The 27306-nt window shown below is 51.0% G+C and overlaps 2 protein-coding genes across 2 annotated transcripts; one reads left to right on the forward strand and one right to left on the reverse strand.

Annotated features, from left to right (window-relative positions):
* Positions 1 to 654: 654 nt before the first annotated feature.
* OPRL1 (opioid related nociceptin receptor 1) lies at positions 655 to 11576 on the forward strand (the record flags this gene model as incomplete). Its single annotated transcript, XM_082491227.1, has 3 exons — positions 655 to 881; positions 10407 to 10762; positions 11053 to 11576. 3 exons carry the CDS (start codon positions 655 to 657, stop codon positions 11574 to 11576), a joined length of 1107 nt encoding a protein of 368 aa, XP_082347353.1.
* Positions 11577 to 24905: 13329 nt separating this feature from the next.
* NPBWR2 (neuropeptides B and W receptor 2) lies at positions 24906 to 25904 on the reverse strand (the record flags this gene model as incomplete). Its single annotated transcript, XM_082491250.1, has 1 exon — positions 24906 to 25904. The coding sequence occupies one exon, from the start codon at positions 25902 to 25904 to the stop codon at positions 24906 to 24908; it is 999 nt and encodes a 332-aa protein (XP_082347376.1).
* Positions 25905 to 27306: the final 1402 nt, after the last annotated feature.

The following is a 27306-nucleotide window of genomic DNA, read 5'->3' on the forward strand; positions in this document are numbered from 1 at the left end:
GGTGGGGGTGTTGCCAAACTAACTGCTGTGCTGCGATGTGTGAGTGGGTGTTCCCGCCCGTGTCAGTGCCAGAGCTCTTCCGTAGGCTCCTTCTGCCAGCGGAGAGCCAGGGGCCGCTCCTTCGGGAGAGAGCTTGTTTAAAAAGAGGAAAAAAAAAAGGGGGGGGGGGAGGGTGTCGTGCCCAGCGGCGGGATGAGCCCCCCCCCCCAGCCCCGGCGGGAGGATGCGGCGGCGTTCGGAGGAGACGGAGGAGGGGGTGGTGGGAGGGAGGGGGTGGGATGGGGAGGTTTGGGGGCACAAAGGCGCATGTTGGGGGGGACTCACCGACCCGGCAGGTGGGAGCATCCAGCGCTCGGGAGGGATGGCGTTGTGCAGCCTGCGCGTCCCCTGCGCCGGCGGAGCGGAGACATGCGTGAGCTCCCCGTGCGCTCAGGATGCACCAAGCTCTCGGGGCTGCATCCCATTAAAACACGCTCCTGGGGAGGTTTGGGGGGGGAAGGAATGTGGTCTCCCCGGCAATAAATCATCCCTTTTCCCCCAGCGTTTCTCTCACGCACATGCTTTGCTACGGTCCCGCACTACCCGTTTGATCAGCGGATCATAAAACTGTCTCCTCTGATGCCCCAGGTCCTTGGCACAGGCTGGTGCTTCAGGATGGACCCGCTCTTCCCTGCCCATATTTTGGAAGACCCTGACCTGAGAAAGCTGCTGAATGACTCCTCCATGCTGAACCTGAGCTTTCTCCCCAGTAACTGGTTCAACAACGGCACGGGGGACAGCTTCCTGCCACTGAGCATCAAGATCACCATTGTGGTTGTCTACTCCATTGTGTGCATTGTGGGGCTGGTGGGCAACTGCTCCGTCATGTATGTGATCGTCAGGTAGGACGCGCAGGCAGCGCACCAGGGAGGCTCTGGGGAGGGCTGTGAGTGGGGCAGACCTTCCCCCTCCCCAAAATTCCTGCTGCGGGTGAAGCAGGCAGGCGCTTCCCTGGTAATTGCGATGTGTTTTAGAGGTAAAGATGTGGCATCCGCTTTATTGTTTTGGTTTTATTTGTTTTTCTCCCTTCCTAGGCTGTGATGAAGGTTCCCACCAGCTTTCAGCTGCCCTCTGGTGCCTCCTAAAGTTTAACCCAGAGAATGGAACAGAGCAATCAGATCTGCCCAAAAAATGGGACTTTTTTTTTTTTTTTTTTTTGCAAACAGTCAGGCAGGGAGCTGGATGTCCCTGGGGAGGGCGATGCCCTGGGAGCATCCTGCTGCCCGGGTGTGCTGGATCTTTCACGGGACCTCTTCCCCCCTGTGCCATGTCCAGCATCCCAGCTGCGGCCGCTGCTCTGTCTGGGAGCTGGTGCTTCGCAGAGCTGGATCTGGGTGCAAGGGGAAGAGCCTGCTGGGAGGCTCAGCCTTACTTTTACAGGGGGAGAAAAAAAATCATGAATGTAGCTTTTCCAACTCTTTGGAAACTGAAGATGTCAATAAGATGTGACAGGATGCTGCAGAGATGAGGGCAACTTCTCCGGCTCCTCACGCTGAAGTTGGGAGAGCGGGGGGACCTTTGCAGGGGGACAGGGCACGGAGCCTGCACCGCTCCAGCAGCACTGTCCAGCCCCCCCTGCACCTTCCCGGCATTTTAAAGCGTCCCTGTCTGGTTCTGCTGAGGTTCAAACCACTCAATTTCCTGGAATCGGAAACCCTGTTCCCTCCTGTAAGTGCGAAATAAGTTTGTGGCACCATTAGGGCTGTGACTCTGTGTCAAATGGCAGCAACCCCCTTCTCCCCTCTTTACCCTGTATGTTAGGAGTGAGCTTCCATTTTCTATGCATCTCAGAGCTGAATCCTGGTGCAGGTGGATGCTGCCAGCACAGAAAAGACAGCATCAATTTTATTTTCTCCTCCAACAGAGGACAAAAATATTTAGCAGGTATTCAGACACTGATGAGATTAAGTCTCGCTCCTGCCAGGAGCCCTGCAGCTTCCAAAGCATCTTTCCCTTGAATGCACACAATTTGGTTAGGGGAGATGCTGCAAAATGAAGTCTTTGGTATCACAGGCTGGTAAACGGTGGCTAAACCTCTGCTACAACGGCAAAGCGACGTGACTGTTCATCCGGCTGCCCGGCCGTGCTCTTCCTGCCGGGGAGTTTATGGCAGGGAGAAGGGATCGCGTTAGCCCCGGGGAGCCTGGAGATGGAGAGAGGAGGTTTGCAGTGCAGCAGTGCCACGTTTGGAGAGCTCGTGTTTCTGTTCGGTGTAGTCGCAGTCACTCGAGTCGGCGCGGTGTTTGTGGACGTGTGTAAGCGTGGGGAGCAGTGAGGCTCCGGGAGCGAGAAGTCCTTGTCCCGCGGCAATGCAGCTCCCTGGGAATGCCAGCCAGTGTGCCTGCAGGGGAAGGGAGTCCGTGTCCCACGCGTGAACCTCTGACACGTGTCAGAAGGAGAAACCTTGGCAGAAATCTTCTCCCTGTCTGCGAAGGTCCTGTGGGATGCGCACAGCAGGACCCTGCCAGCCCCTGCCCGGGGCTGTGACCGGGGTATCGCCAAGAATATGAATGTCCCAAACCGGCATCCTGGTCGGGGCGGACGTGTGCCGGGGCTGTGTGGGGCTGTGCTTTCAAACTGGTGGCTTCTGTTCTGCTCCTTTCCCGCTTTCATACCTTCCACTTGGATAAATGGGACCCAAGAAAAGAAGGTGGGATTTAGCACTGGCATTTCCCCTGGAACTTAGCTCTTTTGTGTGCCCTCTGGTTTTACTGGTTCTGAACAACTGAAGATGTGTCACCCCCAGGCCTTATCCACTTCTGTTTCCCCTCTATCCAGTAAATCCATATATATACAGAAGAGCTAATAGACGTTTTAATTAGTTGGGTACTCCTTTTTGGGGATTCACCTCTCTTTTTTTCCCTCCAAAGACTTCTATGTGAGCCTGGAGGGGCCACTGGAATAATGTGTACTGGGGAAGCTATAACTGAGCTAGAACAGGTGTAGACGCAGCTCCTGTTTCTCTCCACCAGTGTCTCCTGGGAACTCGGCGTTGGCTGAGGCTAATGCTGAGTTACACCCAGGGAATGACCCTTCTTTGGTGAGTAACTGCAACTTCTGGTTCTTTCTGCCTGGCATTTTTCTCTCCTTGCCCTGTCTGTGAAGGTCAGGAGCGAGTTTGGTGATAAACTGGACTCAATATGTCAAACTCTTGACCCCGGTCATATATGCAGATTCATGCAGAGCCACCAAATTAGTGGCCATGCAAAAGGGGCATGTTGGTGACTTCTCAAGTACAGGTTTTCTCCCCAGACTGGAGCATTGGCGCTTCTGGGCTTCATGCCTTAAATAGCATTGTTTTTCAGTAGGTTGAACGTAAGTCAACATGGGGCTTTGGGATAGATCTCTCCTATTAATGGAAAAAAAAGACGGGCAAACCCTCTGTGCTGCACCCCTGCCGTCTGTAGGTATGGTGCACTCTACAAAAGCTGGTGTTCTGGGTTTTTTTTTCCTTTCCATGCTTATATTTCACCAGGCATAGCCAAACTTCAGCATGCCACGCAACCTATAAGAAAATCAGTGTATTATCTTCCAGAAAAAGAATGCTACAGTGACGTAGACAGTAATTGTTTCCTGTTTAAGAGGGAGTTGGGCAATACAAAGACTCTCATATCAGCACTCGAGGAAATTGGAGGCATCGGGAAGGCTTGTTTTTTGTTCCTCTCGAATGAGTTTTTTGCAGCACTGAGGGAAAAGTTTAAAATCTCCCGGTATTTCGCACAAAAACACAAATTCAAAGCCTCCTCTGGGCTTTCCCCCTCTGCTGCAGAACCCAGCCTACATCTCTATTATATTTGGAGTGATTTAACATTTGGAATGATTAATTTATAGAGACAGTCATCATGTGACTGTCAATCCCCTTCTAACACTGAGCAGCGCTAATTGGATAAGACCGAGAAGGGCTCTCGTCAGGAACACGGTTTCCTGGACAGTAAAGGGCCTATTGTGGAAACCCGCCGTGGCTGCGGCTTTGTGCTGCTCCTCGCTCATTGTGGAGTTCCTCGCTGGCGGAGACAAAGCTTCCCCTCCCTCTTTCCTCCTTCTGCTGTGTTTGCTCTCTTCTGCATATATTTCCTATACCGCTTTTTAATGAATGCGGAACAAGGAGTTGAAGAGCAGGAGGCAGAGAGGTTTGGTTTTTTTTTTGTTTTTTTTTTTTTTCTGGAGGGGGGGAAACCAGGCTGCTGAGGTCCCTCTTATCTATCCGCTGAATGCTGCGAGGCTGGATGCCCCAGAGCTTTGGTTTTAGGAAGAAAAGCGAAGGGGAAGAAGGACGTATTGTTCTCGCAATGGCCTTGGGGGTGGATGACCCGTGGGGCTGGAGATGATGCTGACCCAAGTGTTGCTGCGTGGGGTGTAGAAGACACCCCCAAGCCTCCCCCGCTGGGCCAGGGAAGGGACGAGGGACCGCGTGGGCTTCTTGCCTGGGAAGTCCTCTGTTGTCCCTCACTCCATCGTGCCGCTGTGATGCTCAGCAGTGACCATCCGGAGGACTCCCTTCCTCGGTGTTGGCTCTGCTCGCCTGGATCAGGCCCCCGTGGGAATGATGCTCCTCTCCAGGGCGCTTCTCTTTGCCACGGCAGCTCTCGGGGGGGCGCCCAGCAAAGTACTGGGGATGTTCAGCTCTCCCTATTGAAGACCACTGTTTCAGAGCGTTTTAAGCAGCTGATTAGGGCTGTCGGGCCCCTGCACTTCCATTTGCTGCTTCCAGGTGAAGCTTTAGGAGGAGGGAGGTGATGGGGAGGTGCCTACACTGGGCGGCTGCCCGGGGATGGCTGTGCCAGCCATTATCCTGCTCAAAAACTGCATCAGTCCCTGAGAACAGGGGTGAGGGCAGCTGGCTGTAATGAGACAGGGAAAATTAAGTTAATTATGACATCGTGGAGATGCTGATTTCTTAATAGAAAGCTTTCTAAGGGAAGAGTCTCTATCAGCTGTGTGTCTCGGAGCTGAAATCAAGTGAGTGTTTGATGCGGTGGAGACCCAGTGGACACCGATGAGGCCGTCTGAGACCTCAGCTCTCTCCAGATTAGCCTTTTTTAGTTTTTCCTAGAAAAAAAAAAAAAAAAAAAGACAGTTGTACTTGGTGTACTTGGTGGAGAAGGGAAACCCATGACAAGGGCTCTGCGCTGTGCGAAGCAATCGCTGCTTGGGAGGATGACAAGGTGAGCAGGAGGGGGACCCACTGCAACGGGTAGGTCTACAGCTCCCCCATTTCCAGGCCCCCCCAAGCCCAGATGAGCTGGGCTCAGCCACAGAGCAGCCACGTGTGGCCCCTGCTAACAGAATCCCAGACTGGTAAGGACTGGAAGGACCCTCTGGAGCTGCCCCAGTGCCACCCCCCGCCAGATCAGGGGCACCTCCAGCAGTGGCACAGGACACCTCCAGGCGGGTTTGGAATGGCTCCAGAGGGGGAGACTCCCCCCCCTCTCTGGGCAGCTGTGCCAGTGCTCTGCCGCCCGCACGGGAGAGAAGTCCCTCCTCAGGTTGAGATGGAACTTCTGATGTTCAAGTTTGTGCCCATTATCTCTTGTAACGCAGCTCCTGCGACTCCAATATATGCTGGAGGGCTTTTGGTTTCCCCCGGCTTCAGTGGGATAAGTGGACTGGAATTACCCATGTGCAACAGTAATTCTGTGACTTTTAATGTGGGAATTGATTCCCAGTGCTTTTCAGGGACCAGGCAATTCCCAGCAGCTTTTAGGGCATGAGCCGTTCAGCAGAGGCAGATCCAGCATGTGGACAGGGATGAGAGCATCTGGCTGCAGGACGGGTGCTGGTGAACACCCTCCTTAGACTGAAGCACCATTCTTGGTGGCCGTACACCCCCTCGGGGTTGGGTGAGCATCCCTGCGAGCCCCTGGGCGAGTTGCAGAGGCTTTTGCAGCAGCAGCAGCCACTCCGCCTCTTCCCTCGGTGTGGCAGTGATTGGGGTCATGCAATGTCCCCGTCTGTGCCGGTCTCCAGAGAGCACCTTGAGGAGATGGGGCACCACTGTCACCTAGACACGGCAGCGAGGCTCAAAGGGCAAGAAAATCATCTGTCCCAAAGCCTTGCCGCTTCCCCTGGCCGGCGGCGGACTCCTTAACCCCTGCTAGTCGGTCACCGTCCTGCCAGGTAATTAATAAACTTTTCTGCGCCGCCGTTGCTGGCTGCTCTTGCTGCATCATCTGGCTTCATAGTCCAAAGTGATTTAAATTTGTCCTTCTTAAATGCTCTGGGTGTTTGGTTTTGTTTTGGTTTTTGGTTGTGTTTTTTTTTTTTTTTTTTGGTGGCCGGTTGAACCGTTAAGATTAAACTGCCTTGAATTGGGTAATCGGAGGATGAGGGGGCTCTGAAAAGGTGATGAGAGCGGCAGGGACACGGAGAGCACGGCGTGGGTGTGCGGCTGGGGAAGGCACAAGTCATGACGGTGTGTGCCAGATCAAATATCGGCTTCATACGACCCATGGGCTAAGTGCAGGGTGGGAGCAGAGATGTCAGTGAACCGGCGCTGATTTCCACCATCCGAAGGTGGGAGCAGCCTGGCAAAAATCCTCCCTGAACCTTTTCTGCTTTTTTTTTTTTTTTTTTTTTTCTCTCTGTTTTATTTCCCTGCGTGTGTCCGGGGAGGGCGGCAAAGGCTGTCGCCGGTGCCAGGGTGGGGGGTGGGAACGGAGGGAGCTGCTCAAGGTGAACAGCACTGTCTGCATCCCGATTAGCTGGAGCTATGAATACCAAAATCGAGAGGCTCCAAGAGGCAGGAGAGCTCCTGGAGATAATGCTTATGGTTCCCCAGGGTGAAAGGCTTTGCTCTGATCCCCGCTGTCTGCAGCTCCATTTTGGGTTGTAGGTTTGCTGCAGGACCAGCTGGTCCTTAGCCCTGGGGGCTGCGGAGCTGCTCGCTGCCCTGGGTGGGAAGGAGGGAGCGATGCTAAACCAACAGGTTTTGCAGCTCACCCTGAGGCTGAGCCAGGGACAGGACTCGTCCTTGTGAGAAATGGGACCTCAAAGCCCAGTGTATGGAAGAGCTGTTTCCTACCCACCTCCTCCTCTGCCAGACAGTGGGTTCCTCTCGCTGAAGCACCGCTTTGTCCCGGGTAACGCTGCTTGAGATCCACTTAGCCAAAAGGAGGGGGAAGCCGAGTGCTGAGCCGATATCCGGGTGTTTTTCCTCTTAGGCTTCAGCAGGCGGGAGAACAGGAGAGCAGAGCAAAGCGATTACTTCTGTGGCAAAGGTGGAGCTGGATGGAGAGCTGAGAACTGCCAGAGCCGCCCTGTGGGAGATGCTCCATTAGGAAATTGCCTCCGTGACCAAGTGCAAGAAAGTGGCTCAGCAGGGAGCTAATGCCTTCCGTGGAGGCCACAGGCTTATGTGCATCGGAGCTGTGCCGTGGGGGGGAGCCTTAGGTGCCTCCTAAAGCCCGAGAGTTTAATTTGTCTTTCTTTTTTTTTTTTTTTTTTTTGTGGTGCAGATTAAGAAAAAGAACACTCTCAGTTCCCGGAGGAAAAGAAAAAGAGGTTAATCCACAGAGAAGAGATTAATTGATTTTTTTTGTTGTTGTTGTTTGTACAGAACATTCTGGAAATGTTTGGGAACATTGGTTGGTTGGGATAATGGCTGTTGGCTCTCAGCGTGCAAAGAAAGTGGAGCTAGAAGTAATTAATTAGGTGTAAATTAATTTCCCCGCCTTTCAGGAGCACAGAATCAGCCTTCAAATCCACTTGAAGGCGGGTTGAAGGAGGTAAGCGGTGGGCCCGCTGCCCCCAGCCTGTCCCCGTGCTGGGGGGAGCGAGGGAAGGTGGCTCTGCCGCCACCTCGGAGGGAGTGAGGAACGGGGCAGCAGAGAGGGAGCTGGCGGGGGGAGAGCGGGTTTTGCATGGCCAAGCTGGGCGATTGCACCCGGGCTCTGAATTCTGGCTGAGAGGTGTCTTGGAGGAGAGGGACCAGCGAGGTCCCCTGGGGTGGAGGGGGGGAGCAAGAGGGAGCTGAAGGTTTGCAAGCTCAGGGTTAGCTGAGGTGCCTCAAACTTCTCACTGCGCTGGGAACAGGGGTGCGCATGGAGGCAACGTTGTTCCCTGTGGATGCCGGGTGGGTGGTAAAGGTGGGTGGATTGCTGTTTGTTTCTCCCCCTGGTAAAAAAAATATATATATATATATATATTAAAGAAACTTTATTTTTTTCTGTTTCACAGTGGTAAAGTTGGCCATCGTGGTTCAAAAATGCAGTTGTTATTCCTTTGAGTTACAACATCATGAAAAGCAGTCAGGGTTAGAGGTGTGCTGATGAATTGTCTCCAAGTCCAGTCCTCCTGGAAGGATGGACTGGAATGAGCTTGACCTTTGGGAAGCTTGGGTGAGCCCAGCCAGGTCTGGGGCATAGAGAGGAAGACCACAGCTCCCAAGAGACCTTTGCTAACACAGTGGTAGATGACTGAGTAATTTTCTGAAGCCAAAGATGACAATACTGAATTTTGTCTGGGCTGATCAAGAACAGTGGTTTTAATTTTAATTACTGCCCCCCCCTTTTGCTGACCTAGAGGGGAAAGTGTCTGAATCCATTCACAGACCCATCTCATGCTCCCTGTGGGCATCGCCTCATCTATGCCAACTGCAAGAATTCAAACAAAAACCCAAAACTCGCCCGCCCTGAGCTGCTGCCGCTCTGGGATTTGCGGCACCGGAGTCTTTCTGTTTTGGTGTAATTCTGCTTGGGTAGTCCCAAAGCTTCAAAGTCCTGGCAGCTGCCTGGTTGTGTTGGATTTGCAAAGTGTTTTGCTTGTTCATCCCTTCACAATAGGAAGGTATTTTTCCTCTATTGCTTATGTTTGTATAAGTTTATCTGATCTGGGCTGGCTTTCTGAGAACCCACTGTCTTGCTCGGCTGCTGTGATTTCTGGGTCAGGAGGAGCCTGACTCCAGCTTATGTGGGGACATCAAGTGCTTCCATCAGTGTTCACCTGCTCCAAAAGCTTCCCTTGGCTTTCAAGGTCAAACGTAGGATCGCTTGGTCTTGCTTTCAACCATCTGACTAATACAAGTACAGCTTAGAGCTCTAAGAGGGGTAAAAAAAAAAATAGACTTTATATTCCGGATTGTGGATCTCCTGGCTGTTTTTCCTGCAAACTTGGCTATGTCACCGTGTGTCTCGGCAGAGTTCAGAGTGTGGCAGTGCTAATGGTCCTCCAAGTATTTAAATAATCTATCAAGAGCTGAAGCTCAGGACGTTGCGGGGGTGATGGGGGGTGGTGGTGGTACAGTGCTGAGGAGTACAGTTGTGGGTTTGCTGTTCCGAATCAATTTGACAAAAAGAGCTTCTTGGGTCAAATCAGACTCCATAATATTCCAACACGTATCAAACTGCAAATAGTGGAGTAGTTTATGGGTTTCAGTGTTACCCTCAAATGAACTCGCCCTCCATTAATAACACACATCGTTGTCTGCCATTTCTGGCAACCTTTCTACAAAGGCTGTTAGTACAGTAAATGACAGATGAACCGTAGTTTTAAAATTATACCTATTTGAGCTCTTATTTTGCCCATGAGAGGAACATGCTGGAGCTGAAATGTTAGATTCAGTCACAGAGTCACTGCTGAATTTCCATTTCTGCAAACTCTGCATGTATCCCTGAGTAGGTGATCACATCTTTCTTTGCATCGTTTCCCATGTGTAAAGAGGAGATGAGCATTACAGCAAGGCGAGTCTTCTTTAGGGGCAGTCAGTTCACGTGATAAAAGTAATATAGAAATGACGAAACCTCTTTGAAGTAGAGTTGACTCATGACTTTATCTGCCAAACTGCCCCTTTCTTTAGAAAGATCCATTGTGATATTTTGGTTTTTGATACAAACCTCATTTCTCACCAGTTTTTGGCTGGCGATCTTGTCTATTCTGATTTGATAGCTCACATTAGCCATAGCCTTTGGCTATGAGCCCATACAAAATGGCTAATCAACTTACCCCTGGAACATATGATGCTTTTCAAATCAGCTTACCGGGTAAAGCTCTCGCCCATATTTATAATAATGAGGCCATATGTGATGAAATCCTAGATTAGCCTTACTGAAGTAATTTTTCAAAAACCCACAGTCTGAGTTGACAGCCTCAGGCTTTCATGGCCTTTGCGTGCAGTCTGAGGGAATGAGCTTCTCCTGCCCGTGAAGCTGGTTGTGAGAGCACCATTTGTATTGCTCTAGGAGCTGGGGTGAGCTGGGTGTTGATAAGCACATGGGAGGTAGAAAGGAAAAGGTGGTGTTCAATCTCTTGTTACATAAGAAAAATACAGCATCCCCTTCCTAAAGTGGCAGAATGCCCTCTTCAGTAGGCTTCAGTGTCTTAGCCATCATGGTCAGGTGGAACTCTAACCATTGCTCGTTCCTGCATTTCAGATTCACCAAGATGAAGACAGCAACCAACATTTACATCTTTAACCTCGCTTTGGCTGACACCTTGTGTCTGATGACCTTACCCTTCCAGGGTACAGACACGTTCCTGGGCTTCTGGCCCTTTGGCAACGTCCTCTGCAAGATTGCCATCTCTATAGACTACTACAACATGTTCACAAGCACCTTCACCCTGACGATGATGAGCGTGGACCGCTACATTGCTATCTGCCACCCTATCAAAGCACTAGACATCCGCACTCCCCACAAGGCCAAAGTGGTGAATGTCTGCATCTGGGCACTGGCTTCCGTCTTTGGCATCCCAGCAATGGTGATGGGGTCTGCAGAGAATGAAAACAACGGTCAGTAAAAATGCATCCAACGGGTGGGAGGTGTTGGTGGCCAGGAGAGCCCATGGGCTTGGGGAGCCGTTGGAGAGGGGTACCAGTCTCACCAGTGTGGTGAGCTCTCTGCTGTAAAGCCATCTTAAGTCTTTGCTTTCTGCCCTTACATCTGCATCACTGCTACTGCTTTTCCAGTATTAAACGTGCCTAAACTGAACCGAACGTGGAGATGCTTTTCTTCTTGATATGGGTTTGCTGATATTCCTTTCCTTTTTGTTTTTTTGTTTTTTTTTTTTTTTCACTTGCAGAAATTGATTGTCTAATTAAGCTCCCTTCACCCGTGGATTACTGGGATCCAGTATTTGGCATCTGTGTCTTTCTCTTCTCCTTTATGATCCCCGTGTTGATCATCACCATTTGCTACAGTCTCATGATCAGACGACTCAAGAACGTCCGTGTCCTCTCAGGCTCCAAGGAGAAGGACCGAAACCTGAGGCGCATCACCCGAATGGTCCTGGTGGTGGTGGCAGTCTTCATCATTTGCTGGACTCCCATCCAGATTTTCGTGCTGGTCCAGTGCTTGGGTGCCAAGGCAGAAAGCGAGCTCGAGCTGGCCATCTCCTGCTTCTGCACCGCGCTGGGCTATGCCAACAGCAGCCTGAATCCCGTGCTCTACGCCTTCTTAGATGAGAACTTCAAGGCGTGCTTCAAGAAGTTCTGCTTCCCCACCGCCTTCAGGACCGAGCTCCAGATGTCCAACAGGATGTGCAGCATCGCCAAGGATGTGGCCTATGCCTGCAAGAACTCGGAGGGGACTAACAATCCGGCCTGACTAGGCATGGAAATTCCCATGGTGGCTGTCGCCCAGCAGAGTCCAACCACCCCCACGTCAGAGCTGACTCAGATAACTGCTCTTTAGCAGGACCTCAAAACTGAGAGGCGAGAAATGGAGGAAACAGTTTTGGGGGTTGGGAAAACAGGATACTGCGAAAGCGTGCGGAAAAAGTGAGCCCTTTTGATGCATTTTTAATTCCAGCGCACCCTGCACTAAGGAATGTGTTTGAAATCAGCCCTTTGATTCCCGCAAAACCCTGGTGGTTTGCGACATTATTGAGAATTTGGGAATTAAGGGTTTAAAACAGGCGTTGCTCCTGGAACTTACACTTTTGCTGCTGGGAGACAGACAAAACGCAAACTATTCCATTTCTTTTTTCCCTCCCCGAGTTGTTTAAGGCACTGACAACTCCTGTGGCTCACCAGGCGCTCATGTGCAGGTTTTATTCCTGCGGCATTGCTCTCAAATTAGACTTTGCTGAAGCCAAAGCGGGCAGCAGCCGTCAGACAAAACCCAAGATCATCTCCAGGATGAGTCATCGGGAAGGGAAGGATGCGGGGAGGGAGAGGAGAGGGAGCTGGTGGGAAGGGAAACTCAAACTGCCCCCGCGGCCGAGAGCCCAGGGAGGACAATGTCCGCTCCTGCAGACGGGGTCTGCGGGAAAACCCTCCGCCTCGAGAGGGGAGCAGGGGGGCGAGAAGGGACTGTCAAAACTGATGAATGTAGCTCAGAAGAGGAGGCGGAAAGGACGGATGACATGAACACAAATCCTTGTTTACATGCTGCTATTGCTTTTTTTTTTTTTTAAAAAAAAAACCACAAAACTGTATTTCCATTGTAATAATGGACAGAATGTGTCTGTATATACACATCTCTCTAGCGCTATAACGTAGGATTTCATCTTGCCAAGCATGCCTTGGGGTTCTTCCTCAGCGAGAGGAGGAAGGAATGAAGTGGCCTATGTACACATGTATTTATGTATAGGGAAAGCCATTTCAGAGAAGTCGGAACAGCAGCTCCTCTGGAAGACATGGACATTTCTGGCAGGAGGGGCAGCCTAAAACAGTCCCACCTGCTCCACATGAGATAAGCGGTGCACAAACCATATAAAAGGTGGTGGTGGGGTTTTTATTTGGGTTTCTTTTTCTTTTTTTTTTTTTTTGTTTTTCTCTTCTTTTAATGAAATGAGATCCACGATGCTGAGAGCACTTGGGAAATGCTGCCGAGGTACCACCCCTCCTGCCAACCATACATTGATTTTCCTCTCCCAGTGGGGCAGAGCTCTGTAAAATGAAATGCACTGTCATTCTGTTTGATAACGAAAGCGTTCCCGAAGAGTTTAACCACTGAGTGCCCTCCGTGCCGGCGGGGACAGCAGACTTGTATTCTCCCTGGCGCACAAAACCCCGGGGAAATTTGGGCAACGGTGCTGATGGGGAAGCAAAGCGAGCACCTCCACATGGAGGTGGGAGGTCAGCTCCCACGCGAGAACAGGCAGCGTTGTCCGGACTGTACAGATTTCACGTGAATATATTTCTTGTGCTCTGGTCTATGAGATTCTGTATTTTTAATGTATTGATTTGCCAACATTTTAATGCTGTCATGTTCTTTATATATGCTGTATAAAAGAATCCAATGTTATATTTCTATGTAGAGTGTTTCCCTTATGGTTGGGCTTAAAATATAGATGCAATTCTAGTGTCCCATGTATAGGACCCAGATCCCTTGTAAACTGCTCAAGCGGGGAGGATTTTCATGCCGATTAGCATTTGATTGGGAATCTGGAGGGATACCAGAGCAAACTTTGCGATTAGCACTTCCCCTGACTAACGTAGGGGGGAGGAGGAAGTCTGGGCACTTTAAGCACTTTGCAATGGATGTTTATCCCCGAGAGCTCACCAGGAAATCTCGTATGACCCCCAAGCATGCGAAGAACAACTCCCCGAGAACCGCGCTGCCGGCAGACTGCATCCATGCCCCTGAAAAAAAAGAGTTTGTTGGGCTGTTGTGTTGGTGGATGCGATAACGGTGTTGGTCAGTGGGTAACCTTGAGTCTTCTCCGCCCATCGGCTGCCCTGTGGTCGGAGGGGGCACTGGGTACGGTTGCAGATGAACCGGGAACCGACCACCGGGCTTTTCTTGCTGTGCCATTAGGGAGGAGGAGAGCGTTCGTTAGTGGCTGGCTAAGGAACAGCCACCCTCCCTTTGGAGTTCTTGGTTGGGTTTTTAAATAGATTTGTGTCCTCTGAAAAATACACTGGTGTCTGGCACTTTTTAATGAGGATTTTGTTATAATGACTATGCTGCAACGATCTTACGTAATCAAGTACTCAATAAATGTGCGTTTACTAAGCTTTTGGGTAATTCTGTGGCCCTTGCGATGAATGTGTTTAGGCATTCTGTTCAATGCTCAGTGGAGTTTGTTATAAGAAGAGCAACAAAAACTTGAAAGCAAAAGCTTTATTGTACTGTGCCTATGGAGTTAAAGGCTTGCCATCGGCTGGCTGGCTGAAGCGCGCGGGCTCTTTACTTCTCTTCTGAAATGGTTGTGTTGGTATGATTTTACAATTACTGCAGTGTAGATGACAATTTCCTAGGTGGCTACTCGTGTGCTTTAATAAAGGAAAATAAAAACTCCTGTGCTTTGAATGACGTGGAGTCTGAAAGGCTCAGCCGCCTGGATCAGGGGGGTTGTTCCAACCCCAGCGCTGCCGCGATCTTTGCGCGTGGGCTTGTTTTTCCAGCCAAAATCACCGCTGAGCCCGGGCGATAACACCAGAGCAGCCCATCCCTTTTTATTGAGATCAGCCGGTAACTTCTGTTATGCGGGCAACTTTGTCTGGGGGCAGCCTGGAACCAGAACACGTAGAAACGCTAGAAAAGGGGGGGTTGGAGATGAGCGGGAGCCGCGTGCCCCCTGCCAGCCGCCCCAGCTGCTGCGGGTCTCCCGCGCGGGCAGGGCAGGGATGCCGGCAGCTGCCTGCCCTTAGAGGTGAAGTCGGATGTAGGACTCAAACGAGCTCTTCCCGCTTGCTCCCCGCACGCTTCCCAGGGCTTCCGAGCTCAGGCATGACCATGGAGAGCAATGAATTACTGAGCTGCTCCGAAAATAAAGCCAAAGCAATATTCTGTAGCTGGGAAAGATGGATTAGCCAGTGAGATGTGCAATAAGGCAAGCGCCTTCTCTCTGCACAGAGATCAATATTCCTACCCGGGCAGGTAAATACAAGGAGAGGGTTTTTATTAGCAGTGGTGATTTTCTTTTTTTTTAAAAAAAAAAAAAGAGAAAATTGGTGGGGAAAAAATTGAAATCTTTATTTCTTTTCTAGTTCAGTTAATTATAAGTACCCAGGGGTGAGTTCTTACAGCAAACCCATAAACTAAAGTGCTTTATTCAGTATTATGGGATTTATTAACGTACTAAGTGTTCTCCCTGCTGCTGCTGGCTGGAGTCAACTGCTGGAAGGGCCGAGGAATGGATGAGCCGGGGGCTGAGCTCTCCCCAGGGAGCTCCTTGGCTCATGGCAACGGCACATCTGGGCAAAGCTCTGGCTTTTGAAGGGTGCTCTGCTCCGCCGGCACCGCATCTTCCTGCGCCGCATCTCCCCGCCTCGACCCCTGCCCAGGCTGTTTAGCCGACAACTTTCCCCCAACACGAATCCCAATTTCTAAAAGCAGAAATAAGGTGCTGGTATTTGCACCCTCAATCAAGTTTGAATGGTTTTATGCCATGGGAAGAACTTACCCAGGGAGGTGCTGAGTTATCCTGTACCGAGCTACAGGTCAGACTGAGGTTAGTTGGTTTGGGTGAGTGTTCAGTTGAAACCACCCTCCTCATGCCCTTAGGAGCCACAAAGCCTGTCACCCGCTCCGAACACCTCTGTCCCCCACGGAGTCTGGTCCCCAGGGCTGAAGACCATTTCAGTGGGTGGAAGGAACAAGAAACCCCAACTGCAGAAAGAGAAAAGCTGCATTTGCCCCACGTGGTGCCCGTTGCTCTGCAGACTTGCCCTGATGAAGACACTACCTGATGCTGAGCAGTTGCCGTATCTGTTTTTCCAAGGTGTTTTTGTGAGGAGCTAGGTTATAAATATGTCGTCTTTTTTTTTTTTTTTTTTTTTTTTTTTTTTCTCCCCAGAGGAAGATTTGTTAACTCCTTAAAGGGCTGTGACTGGGCTCCGATCTCTCTCTGGGTACTTTGGGATATTATTGCTGGGTAGGACAATGTGTGCCTGGGGAGGGATGCCTCCCACCCTGCAACGCTTTATGGGGAAGGTGGGTGCTCTCCATAGTTACAGTCTCTTTGTTTAAATGCAAAGGATCTCCAGAGGCAGCTGGTGCTGGTGCAGCCTTTGCTACCTACTCAGAAGAGGGACTCAGACTGGCAGCAAAACGGGCTCTGCCAGAAAAACTCCGGTTTGCTTTCCCACTCATTTCCCTGTGCTTCCCTCCGGCTATTTTTGTGGCTATTTATGCATAAACAAATTTCTCCTTCCTTTCACAAGGAGAACCTCCTTCGGACAGATCCTGAGCTGTAGCCCTGATTGTGCATTCAGGGCTTCATGTCGTGTTTCCACGTGAATCCCTGTGACGGCAGAGCTTCGTCGCCGTGACTTTGCAGAATCATCTGGTAATTCACATCCCTGATCTTCACCTGCCAAGCCCTGCCCAGCGTTGTCTGAAGGACCAGTTTTGACTTCTCCTGTGCTAAGGAGAACCACAAAGCTGAGATGGGAGGGACAGAGGGTTGCAGGAGAGAAAAGTATCGCAGCTTCGTGGTGAAAAAGGCTTGTGAGGTGGTGAGGTTGGGAGATGGGAGAGAAAACGGAAGGTTGACCCGAGGTCCACAACCCAAGAGTCACAGTGCTGCATGAGGAATAGAGATGGACTATAAGGAAGTAGAGCATATGCCGTGAGACACCAATGGGTGTTTCGGATAGGGGTTTTTTGGGTGTGGGGATGTGATGTTACAGGACCCGTAGCCCGTCCTTGCCCTGGCCGAGCTGATGCGCATCTGCTATGGGTGGCCCACACTGGCTGCACGCACTCACCCTCTTGCCCATTCGGATTGGGGCCACATGCCACCTTTGCCCAAAGCATGTGATAACAGATGTGTTAAGGCCATCACTCATTTTGAAAGAAGGAATTTTTGGACTTTTTCAAGCAAAGGGACTGCCATTGGGGTGGGTGCACTTTAGGTCAAAGAGCCGCACGGCTCATGAACTCCCTTTGTTCCTTTTTTCGGTACCCTGAAGCCTGGATGAATTGCATGGCAGAATGAAATAATCAATAAATAGAGCGACATGGTTATGTATCTTGGCAACGATGATGCTAATCAACCATGTAAACTGACTTTGCTCTCTCTCTCTCTCTCCCTCCCTTAATGCAGTGAAATCCCAGCTGTCTGCAGTGGAGGAGTGATGCTGGTGCTCTGCAGCGCTGGGGACACAGACGGTCCCTTCCCCACCTGCCGCCTCTCCTACTACACACCAGGTTTCGGCAACCCAAAAACTCACTAAACGCTCCCTGGGGTAGAAAGACCCTAGTAATATCCAGCTGGGATCACCTTCACCCCCATCCCCGGAGAGCATCTCTCATGTTTGGATTCTTGAGAATTTGGTCCTTCCGTAGTTAAGCTGCTGGAAGGGCCTCCGGGAGCAAACCCCATCGCTCCATGCTGGCATCTCCCTGGAGAATGAGCAGGTTGGATCATTTGTGGGTCCGCGTAACGTGGTGTTGTGCGGGAGCCTCTTGCTCCTGCTTTGCTCTCAAATCCTTGTGCCTTTTGCCATGTGTGGGCACTGGGTGGGACATCCTACCTGCAGAGCTCATGGAGGCAGCTATGACTGGGGGGTCTCGTAACCCATCCAACCAGCCCACTCTTGCAGCAAAAGGTATTTTTCCTCCAGTGTATGTTATCGCTGCGAGGGGCCGTAGCTCCTGTGCGGATGGAGTCCTGCTGCCTGCCTGCAGCGGTCAGGGAGAGCATCCGCCGCTTCCCTCCCCTGCGGGCCCGCAGCCAGGCAGGATGGGCTGGAGCCAACAGCCGAGCAGCACCGGCTCTGCCAAACGGCAGATTTTCAGCGTAGCCAAGCGAAGGATGAATCCGCAAGAAACCAAGCAGGAAACTTGATTTCTTCCAAGGAAACCGCTGACGGAATTAACATCTTCCCACCATCTGGTGTTTGGTTGCATCAGATCACCTTCCTCCTGGCCACGGAGAAGAGACCAGGCAAGGTTCGAACTGGCTCTGGCCCTTCCATAAACATTGATTTCTCTGTGTGTTTTCAGCCTGCCATGTGCGGTGAGTGCTCCGAAAAGCTCGTGCCATGCTGATTCATGCAGGGATGGGGAAAAAAACCACAAGCTATGTAGTCAATATGAAATCAAGATTAATGGCTTTTCAGCTTGATCTCCTCTGTGTGAAATGAATCCTGTGTTGTGATTTGGCTATCTAATGTTTGTTCAGTGTTAGGCATTAATAGCAACTTCTCCGCGTGCACAAGCCATTTGTTCACGTATTTTGGATTTTCCCTCATCTCAGCCTTGCGCTGCTCTTGCTTTGCTTAACCACAGAGAAAATTCCTGGGGATAATCACTTACCTCCAGGGATTAAGCGTAAATGAGCAGAAAATGAGAAAAAGAACTTGAGGGTGGGTATGAAAAGCTGACCAGGGCTGCTTTCCCCGCAGTTTGCTTTGGCATCTGCAATGGGATTTAGCTTGGATGTGCTCTGCTGGAACACTCCCTCTCATCTTCTGATGAGTGTGTGTTAGCGATGCCGCTGAGCCCTTCTGCCACGGGGCTATCCGCCAGGATCCTGTATGAGCCACTGGCTCTGACCTGCCCCATCCACTGTGAAATGGTGCTATCAGCCTCGTCTCCCCAGCTTGTGACCATCTTGGAAGGAAGGAGCTCGGCTGAGAGTGACCCACGGCACGGAGGAGCCCGCTGTCTCCCTCACACGGCTAAGAGAAATGTAATTACCTGCGCAGCATTTCCATCAATACCAGGCAGCAGCAGGCTGAGTCTCAGGGGAGGTTTTTTCATTGCGTTGAAATCTGACTTTATTAATTACCAGCCTCTGATCTCATTTGAGGGTTAAGTTTATGAAACTGAATCCTTATTTCTCTGCTTTCCTTATTCAGCTGCCTTCTTGAGTTTTGTACAGCGGATGGTTTGCACCTGACCATCTCCCGGGGCGTCCGTGCAGAGAAAGTGGTGGAGCAAGGGGACATGACGGAGACGCACAGAAATCCCGGTGAAAGACAGAGAAAGAAATTACATGTCAGAAAAACTGTAAATGGCGATGGTTGCCCACCGTCGAAGGTCTTACTCCCAAACAATAGTTTATTTTCCCCTCGCCGGGAATTCTCTCTTCCCACGCGGGATGCTGGTGGCAGCTCCCAGGGCCCCCAGCCCTGCCCAGCGAGGGGGCTCTGGGGGGGGCTTCTTTAGCAGAGCCACCATCAGCCTTCGGGGCAGCCCAGGCTGCTCACCTCCTCCCGGGAAAAGCTTTCCAGCCTCTCCCTGTTCACCCAGACTTGGCTCTAGGCACTTACGGGAGTGCCTGTTTTTTATCTAGGCATCAAATTTATTTTTTTTTTTTAAAAGGGAAAATAGCCACTAAACAGCCCTCGAAGCTTCGGGCTAGCGCCTAATTCCACTCGAAGAGCTTTGTTAGATAATTGTAGTACTTTTGTGAGAGAAAATAGAGCAATTGAGGCTTGTAATTAAAAGCTTTTCAGACAGCTTTGATCTTTTCCTCTGCATCTTCCCTTACCAAAACCAAATCCCAACGAGAAACTCTTGGCAATATTTACTGTCACTATTCTTGTTTTTTCCTTTAACTCCTCTTCCTCCCTTCCAGCAAAGGGGAGAAATGTGGTAATGTGGCATGTGGCTTTTCAAGAGGGATTTCTTTGGAAAGATTTTTTTGGTTTTTTTTTAGAGGGTCCCTGGTGTCCTGTCACTCCATGGGGACAGCAAGCGTGGAGCTCCTCTGGAGGCCTCAGAGCTGCCCTGGCTCAAGGGTTTATCACCCCAAAACCAGCTCTGGGCACAGCCGGGGCTGCAGTGGTGGTGTAGATGGGGTAAGACCCAACATGGTCTGCCTCGGGCATGGGACAAAGAGCCGCCAGCGCTCTGTCCCCATGGCCCACAAAGGGTCCTCAGATGACCTCCTGACTCACTGTGAAAGGGACCCCAGCCTGGGGAGTCCCTTCTCTTCAGCAGGAGGTGGCAATGCCAATCCTTGAGACACTGAGACCATCTGAAGGCACCAAACCAGGCTCCTTCCTCCCAGAATTAGCAGTAAAGCCGGAGTGTCACTGTTTCCGTGGCTTTGCAGTGGGAACATCAGTGGCACATTAGCACCGATTGTCCCTAATCGAGATGACACCCAGGGGCTCCCAGCACCCTGTAGGTGACAAGGCGACTGCTACGCGTAAGTCAGGCTGTACAGAAAAGGGACAAATTCTCTCTCTTGGATTGCTTTTAACAGTATCCTCTAGAGATGCTTCTGCTTCATGTCTTCTATATTCCAAGTTTTTGCTCATCCATTTTTAATCTCTTTTTTCATTTTTTTCCCATCTAAAGATGCTTCTGAGAGCTGGGCCTTCATCCCTCTGTGGGGTATTATTTCTTTTCTCACCCGAAATCGTGACCAGCAGTAGGAGACAGTGCGAGACTACGTAAGTACCGGGGGATTACGGCTTTGCAGGGGAGCAAGCTGCAGCACAGCTCGGATGAGGACAATTGATTGAAACAGCCATTATTACCTGCTGCAGCCCGGAGATTTGAAAAGCAATAGTAATTTCCGATCCTCACCTCTTATCTCAGATGCCTGCATTTAAAGCCTGCAGTGGGCATACGAGCCCTGTATGAACCCTAATTTCTGTTTCTGGGGTGGAAAACGGCTTCTTTGCCCTCTCCCAGGGATGGTGAAGCAGAGTCCTCCAGGGCTGTCTGTCCTCCTGGGTGCAGCCGGAGGACAGGAGGAGTCCATTGCCTTCCTCCGAGCTGCTGCAGCGGGCAGGAGCAAGCGGAAAGCCTTCAGCTGCTGCTGTAACCAAGGAGCTGCGAGGTTACCCAGCACCTTTGCACTCATTAAAACATCCCAGACTGTCCTGGAAGGAAATTTCTCTGGCTTTGGGACTGAGCTGGCTTCCTCGCTTGGTGCACGGCCGGCTGGGAAGGGGGTTAGGACGGGAGGGAGCCGTGTGGGTCACTAATTCAGCCTTCCGCAACCCTGCGGACACCGGGAGAGATGCTTGGTTTGGAATAGCGTTAGGGAATTTATGGGGCAAATTGTTAACCGAACTCTTCCAGCCTTTAATTTGTGGCTCATGTGGGCTGGTGTGACCCGCAGCAAGCCAGCCCTACGAGCCCGATGCGATTCAAACGAAGGAGCAGTCGCGCAGGTTTTCCCTGGGGTGAACTTGCGCGAGGAGCGGGCAAGCGTCTCCTGGAAGGTGGTTTCTGCCCTCCCAGGAGCAGCCGGAGCAGCCTGACCTCGGGTGCCCCGCTCAGAGGGTCTGCCCGGCCACGGACAGCCAGCGGTCGCAGCCTTCCCCGCGGAAGCGTGGAACCAGCCTGCGTGTGAGGCTGAGCAGGGCTGCGGGAGAGCCAGCGATGCTGAGCCGAAAGCTGAGAGTGCCGCTTAGTGCCGCCGGGCTGAAAGACAGGGCCCCGCCGGCCGCTCCACCGGCCGCACACCGGCCAGCTCGGTGCACCGGTGGGAGCCAGAGCCCCTCCAAAGCACCGGAGGAGACCTCAGCCAGAGCAAACCTTGTCTGCCCTTGTAGCCCCGCAGCCCACGGGAGCAAAGAGGAGCCGACACTCCCGTCTTAAGCATTTTACCCAGCGAGAAGCCCAGCTGCAGGGCAGGATGCTGTGGTACGAGGAGAGGCTGAGGGCTGGAGCTGTTCTTCCTCGAGGGGAGAGGGCTCTGGGGGATCTGAGCGATGTCTGTAAGTGCCTGGTGGAGGGTGCAGGGAGGAGGGGGACAGACTCTTCTCTGTGGTGGCCAGTGGCAGAACAACAGGCTTAAATTGAAATTTGGGAAATTCCATTTAAACATAGGAAAAAAAACTTTTACTGCGAGAGTGGTCTAGTACTGGAACAGGTTGCCCAAAGAAGTTGTGGCACCTCCATCCTTGGAGACATTCAAAGCCAAGTGATCCTGGGCAACCTGCTGTAGGTGACCCTGCTTGAGCAGGGGGGGTTGGACTGGGGGTTCTCCAGAGGTGCCTCCAACCTCAGCCACTCGGTGATTCTGTGACAACTGTGACATTGGATTCGAAGGGGAAAAGCGCCAGCAAATGACACCGTCAGGTCTGAAAGTGGGTGACTTACACTCGAAAGGTATTTTCCACCTAATGAAATAAATTAGGGTTTCCACCTAATGAAATATACTGCCTTTCCTGCAGACCTAATGCCAATGAACAGCGCTGTTGCAGCTAGCTAGGCAATTTGCGCATGAGGTGGCATCATTTGAGTCAGTTTTCCACTCTCGGAGAGGTTTTTCCACCTCGGGAGCCCATTGCCAGCAGGTGGCAACCGTGCTAAAGCAGTGCCTGTGCAGGCTGGCTCTGCCCCCTGGCCTTGCCTGGGCTGCTCCAGGGGGTCATGCAACACCTCTGCATTCCCTCATCTGCTGCTGGAACCTGCCTCCTCCCCTTTGAAGGTCGCTCAGGACCACAGCACCCAGCTTCCCTTCCAGAATCGGCCACACGTATGGTCCCCGGTCCCCCATCTCCCAGATCTTCCTCCTCTTCTCCAAATTATTTGAGTCATTCTATACCTCTTGAGAATCATCAGCACCTTCTAAGTGGAGCTGATCTCTTCTCCGGGTGCGTCCCTGTTCCACCTCTTGCGCCTGGGGCTTGCTGCGGCCATCCCACACACCTGCACGTGCCAACACACAGCCATGCTGTCAGGACCACGTTTTGAAAAATCCTTGTATTTTCTGATAGTTGCAAGGTGCAGCTAAGGACAAATGGAGGCAAACCATGAAACTGGGCTCTGGGCACCTTGTGGGCACTGAGTCTGGGGGTTTAAGACTGTGAGAATAAGGACCTACTGCTGTGGTCTGTTCCTCATGAGGCTGGCTGAGACCACGGATTCAGCTCTTGAACTTTATAACAAGTTAATGCTGCAGTTGGTATAAAAAATGAAGTTCCTGGCAAAGTTTCACCTGGAAGAATGTGTTCTCCTTCATTGTTCTTCCGAAGTTAACACCTTTAGCACTGAGAAGGCAACACAAGTGACCATGTATTCACAAGTCACTTTCTGTTTTCTAAAAAGGAAACATGAAATTGCCATCACGATCCATTGAAGATTGTTCATTTTGGTGCCAGAGCCCTGAGAGCACTGATAGGACTGACTTGTCCTGAGCAAACCTTGCCTGGGACCTCCACCCCCACCCTCACCCACTGCTCCAGGAGCCCATTTAAGCGGAGCCCTGCGGTTGCCTTTCCTATTTTTTGGAGGGATACCTGTTTCCAGCCCTGCCTCCTGGATGGACCTTGGACTCATGTTGCAGCCTTGTCTCCAGCCCCCTTTTCTGGATAGACCTTGGACAACTGCTGTAGGTAGATGGTTTCCTGGATGGCACTATAGAATAGAATAGAATGGATGGGCTCTGGTATGTGCAATATAGCTGGTCTCTAGACCCGTTTTCTTTGGGTTTACCTGTCCTGTACTTTCCTGGTGGAGTTTGGACAAGTAAGAGCCTTGCTTGGTGCTTGTGGATCTGGGGAAAGCCGGAGAGGAAAACTTCAGCTGAGACAGCCTCCCTGAAGCCAGCAATGTATACACCCTACAGGGATTAAAGGGTGTGAGAATAAGCTTTTCACAGACAGACCTTCCACATACTGCAGCCCTACAAGACAGCTTCCTGCTGTGCTCAGCTGGGCAGCTCCCTCTAGGATGAGGGCTGGAAGCAGTATGGTTTTTGCAGATGTGATGAGGGGAGGCAGTCTCTGGCATCGCTTTGGCCAAAAAAGTCCACTCCCATTTAACAAGGTGCTTTGGGGGCTAATATAGAGCCGAAATAAGGGGGCCGTGGCAGAAGCAGTATCCTGGCCGTGGTAGATCACTGCTAAGGACTGAAGGTGGCAAGGAGCCCTGCTCACCTCCACACGTTGATGGTGGAGGTGAGGCTTTTCTATGACTGTGAAAGCTGGAAGGTGTGGTGTGCTCATCCCACTGTCTGTCAGTAAGGGAGGGGGTTGGGGGAGGGAGGATGGGGTTGCGACATATTTATGGGATTTCTTGAAGCTTCCAGTACTGTATTTCTGACTTCCAGACTCTTCCTCTCAGGCCCTGGTTCTGTTGAAGCACTTTGCTTTGCTATTTACTTGTTAACGAAGGAATTTCATCTGCGGTGCTTGCTGGGGCTTTTCTTGTGGCTTACAAAACACCTTAATTTTGTCATAAATCTACAATATTTTATTTTACAGTAGGTAAAATGCAATGTAAATAGCAGAGACGTGGGACAAGTAGCATAGGTGTTCTCTGGTGAAAGAAGGACCAGCCTCTTTTTTTCCCATGAGGTTTATTTCATTAATCACTCTTAAATAAGTATATATTTGACACTTAACAGGACCAATTAGTTAAAAATAATTCCTAACACAAACTCCCACAGTTGCCATAATATTTGTATGGTGTGTTGTTTAACACTACTTTTGAGACCCAAATCTTGCTTTTGGTTTGCATTTAACTTGTGTTAACAGCTCGGGAAAGAGGGGATTTGGGGTGAGGGTGGAAAACAGACATCTCTCAAAATCAAAAACAAAGCCGTAACACACATATGCACATACATGAACATGAAAGTGGTTCATTTTCTCTTCCAAACACTCGTCTTGCATCCTCTGTCCATTTTATTGATATGTCACTGAAAGTGCTTGTTAGCTCTGCTCCGGGAAACAATCCTCCAAATACCATAGCTAGTACGAACTGAGCGTTACATTAATCTGGGAGCTGGTCTCCAGCATGTCTGTGCTGTACAGCAGATGGCAATAAAGGACCGCTATGTAGTAGAAATACACCTCTGCAAAGGAAGTTTTCTGTCCTAATGCTTCAGGGGGTGTGATTAAAAACAAGAATACAGAAACGCAACTTTCAGAAGTTGGGAGGCGCAGAGAGGGGAGAATGCAGGACTCGCAAGAGAGCAGGACAAACCATGGGAATGATAAACAGACACATACATTACATGTGAATAAAAGAAAGGACATTGTGCATCCATGAGCCGCTCCTTCAGTCTGCAAAGTTGCCCCTGCAAAGCCACGGCAGGGAAGGGACCTGTGAGCCCCAACCCGCTGTTCAAGAAGTTCTGCATTCCAGCATCTTCCGGAAACTTTTCCGAAAACTGTCATCCAGGAAAGCATACAAGAAAGGATTCAAGCATGAGTTGGCATAGCTTAGGCTGGTGATGAAGTAGGATATACCAATGACCATGGAAGTCTGAGGCAAGTCAGTGGTCAAAGCCACAATGGTGGCCAAGTGGAAGGGGGTCCAACAGAAGAGACACACAGCCAGGACTATGAAGACCATAATAGTGACTTTCTTCTTGGCTTTGTCCAGGGCTTTAGCATTAGAGTTCAAGTGCATGTTCCTCAGCTTGTAGAGCATCATGGTGTAAAGGATGCAGATGGTGGATACTGGAATGGCAAAGCCAAGGATGAGGGTGTAGATCCTGCTGGCTTTGAACCAAAACCTTTCAGGCTTGGGGAAATTGAGACCACAACTCTTGATCTCCAGGTCATCTATGTAGACATTGGCAAAGATGATGAAAGGGAGAACTATGATGGTGACGAGGATCCAGATGCACAGACTGACAATCCTGGCTGCTCGGTATGTACGATGTGGCATCCTCTTGGACCTGACTGTAGCCAGTACTACCAGATACCTGTCTATGCTCATCACCGTTAGGAAATAAATGCTGGAGAAGATATTGTAGTGGTCTATGGACAAGATGACCTTGCAGAGGACTTCTCCGAAGGGCCAGTAGTGGAGCAGGTGTTCAGCAATATTAATGGGCAAGACAAGGGTGAACAAGTCATCAGCTATAGCAAGGTTCAGGATGAACATGTTTGTCACAGTCTTCATCTTGGGGGCCTTGAGGATCACATAGATGACAGCAGTGTTGCCTGTGAGCCCAACGGCACAGATCACAGAGTAAATCACAGGGAGGACAATGTAGAAATCAGCTGCCTGCTCTTGGAATGTTAAGTTGAACCTCATGCTGTTGTCCAGGTAGCAGCTGTTGCCTGCATTGCTGCAGGTGCTGTTCAGATCCTCCCACAGAGAGCTGTTTCCCATACCTGCTGGTCACAGACCACCCTCAGATGTCATTGAAAGCCCTGCTAGCCCAGGAGGGAGAACCTTTTTTCTGTTTGAGAAGCAGCTGCTATCTCATTTAGAGGTGGGTTATTTCCAAAGCATGGGTTGTGGGGCAGCATGGACCATCTAACTTACCTCTCCGGTCCCCCACCATTGGGGAAGTTCGATTTTGAAGTGATCAGGAGAAAGAAAAAATGATCGAAAGTCACAAAGGCTCCACAAAAAAAAGCAAACGAGAATTATAACTCCCCGTGTAAGTCAAGGAACTCTTCTGAGAGCAGCCCGGTGAACTGTGGCTTTCCTCTGCTGGGGAAGTCAAGTGGCTCCAGTCCGGCTGTCTGCAGCAGGAGTTCTTCTCGGGGCTGGCAGGAACAGGGAGGGCAGAGCTGAAGCTTTGTGCCTGGTCGGCTATTCACAGCCCTCGGAGGACTTGAGGCATGGCTGCTGTTTCACTTGCACAGCGCTTGCTTTTCCATGCTGGAGCAGAAGCGTGGCAGTACTTAATTAGTGTCGGTCTTTGTGGTGGAGTTCAGACTCTTTTCACTGACTGAGATTCCGCAAAGAATGAAGAAGTTTCCGACACGGCTACTCCCCACTGCCAAGGTCCCCTAGCAAGAGAAGGAGAGGGGGTGGAAATAGAGTTCAAGGAGTATTTCCAAAACTGAGGGTTAACCCACAATTAAACTAACACTTTAAGCAAGGGCAGGTTATCATCTTATTCAATATGAAGACAATCCCCATTACAAACACCCGTGGCAGCGCACAACTTGGCACAGGTGGACAGGCAAACCTGTAAATCTCAAAAGTTCAGGATTATTCACGGAAGAAGGAGGGTGGTGGAGGGGGGGAAGTACCCTGAAAGCAAATCCACTTTAGAGTCAAGGCAAGAATTACCCCATCGGTTTACACCTCTAGCAGTTGCCACATCCATCGCTATCGCCTCACCCAGGCTCCCAAGAATTCCTCCGCAGGGAAGCAAACAAAACAACGGACACCCCCCCTCCACCCCCCCCCCCCCAACCCCCCCCAGCCGTAAAGATCAAAGATTTGGCAACTGCTCCCCAGGCTCCGCAAAGAGGAGTGCCCCACTTCACTTGCGTTCTGTTGTCGCCCAGCAATTAAAGGGAGCAGGAAAGCCGGGATTGGGAACGGAGGGTTGAAGTGCCCCTTACCTGGCGAGCGGCTCCGGCTGCCTCCTGCGGCACCTGCTGCTCCGCGCCGTTGAGCCTCTTCTCTCTCTCATCCGAGTTGGAGGAGGGTCTCTGGGACGCTGACGTTACCCGGCTTGGCAATCAAATCACCGTGATGGCTCTGGGGGTGCGTTGCACATCTCGGCAATTAGCGCTTGTTCACACCAGGGAAGGGTTGGGGAGGGAGGGGG

The sequence above is a fragment of the Vanellus vanellus genome, assembly GCF_965231255.1.
Source record: "Vanellus vanellus genome assembly, chromosome: 15".
Taxonomy (NCBI): domain Eukaryota; kingdom Metazoa; phylum Chordata; class Aves; order Charadriiformes; family Charadriidae; genus Vanellus; species Vanellus vanellus.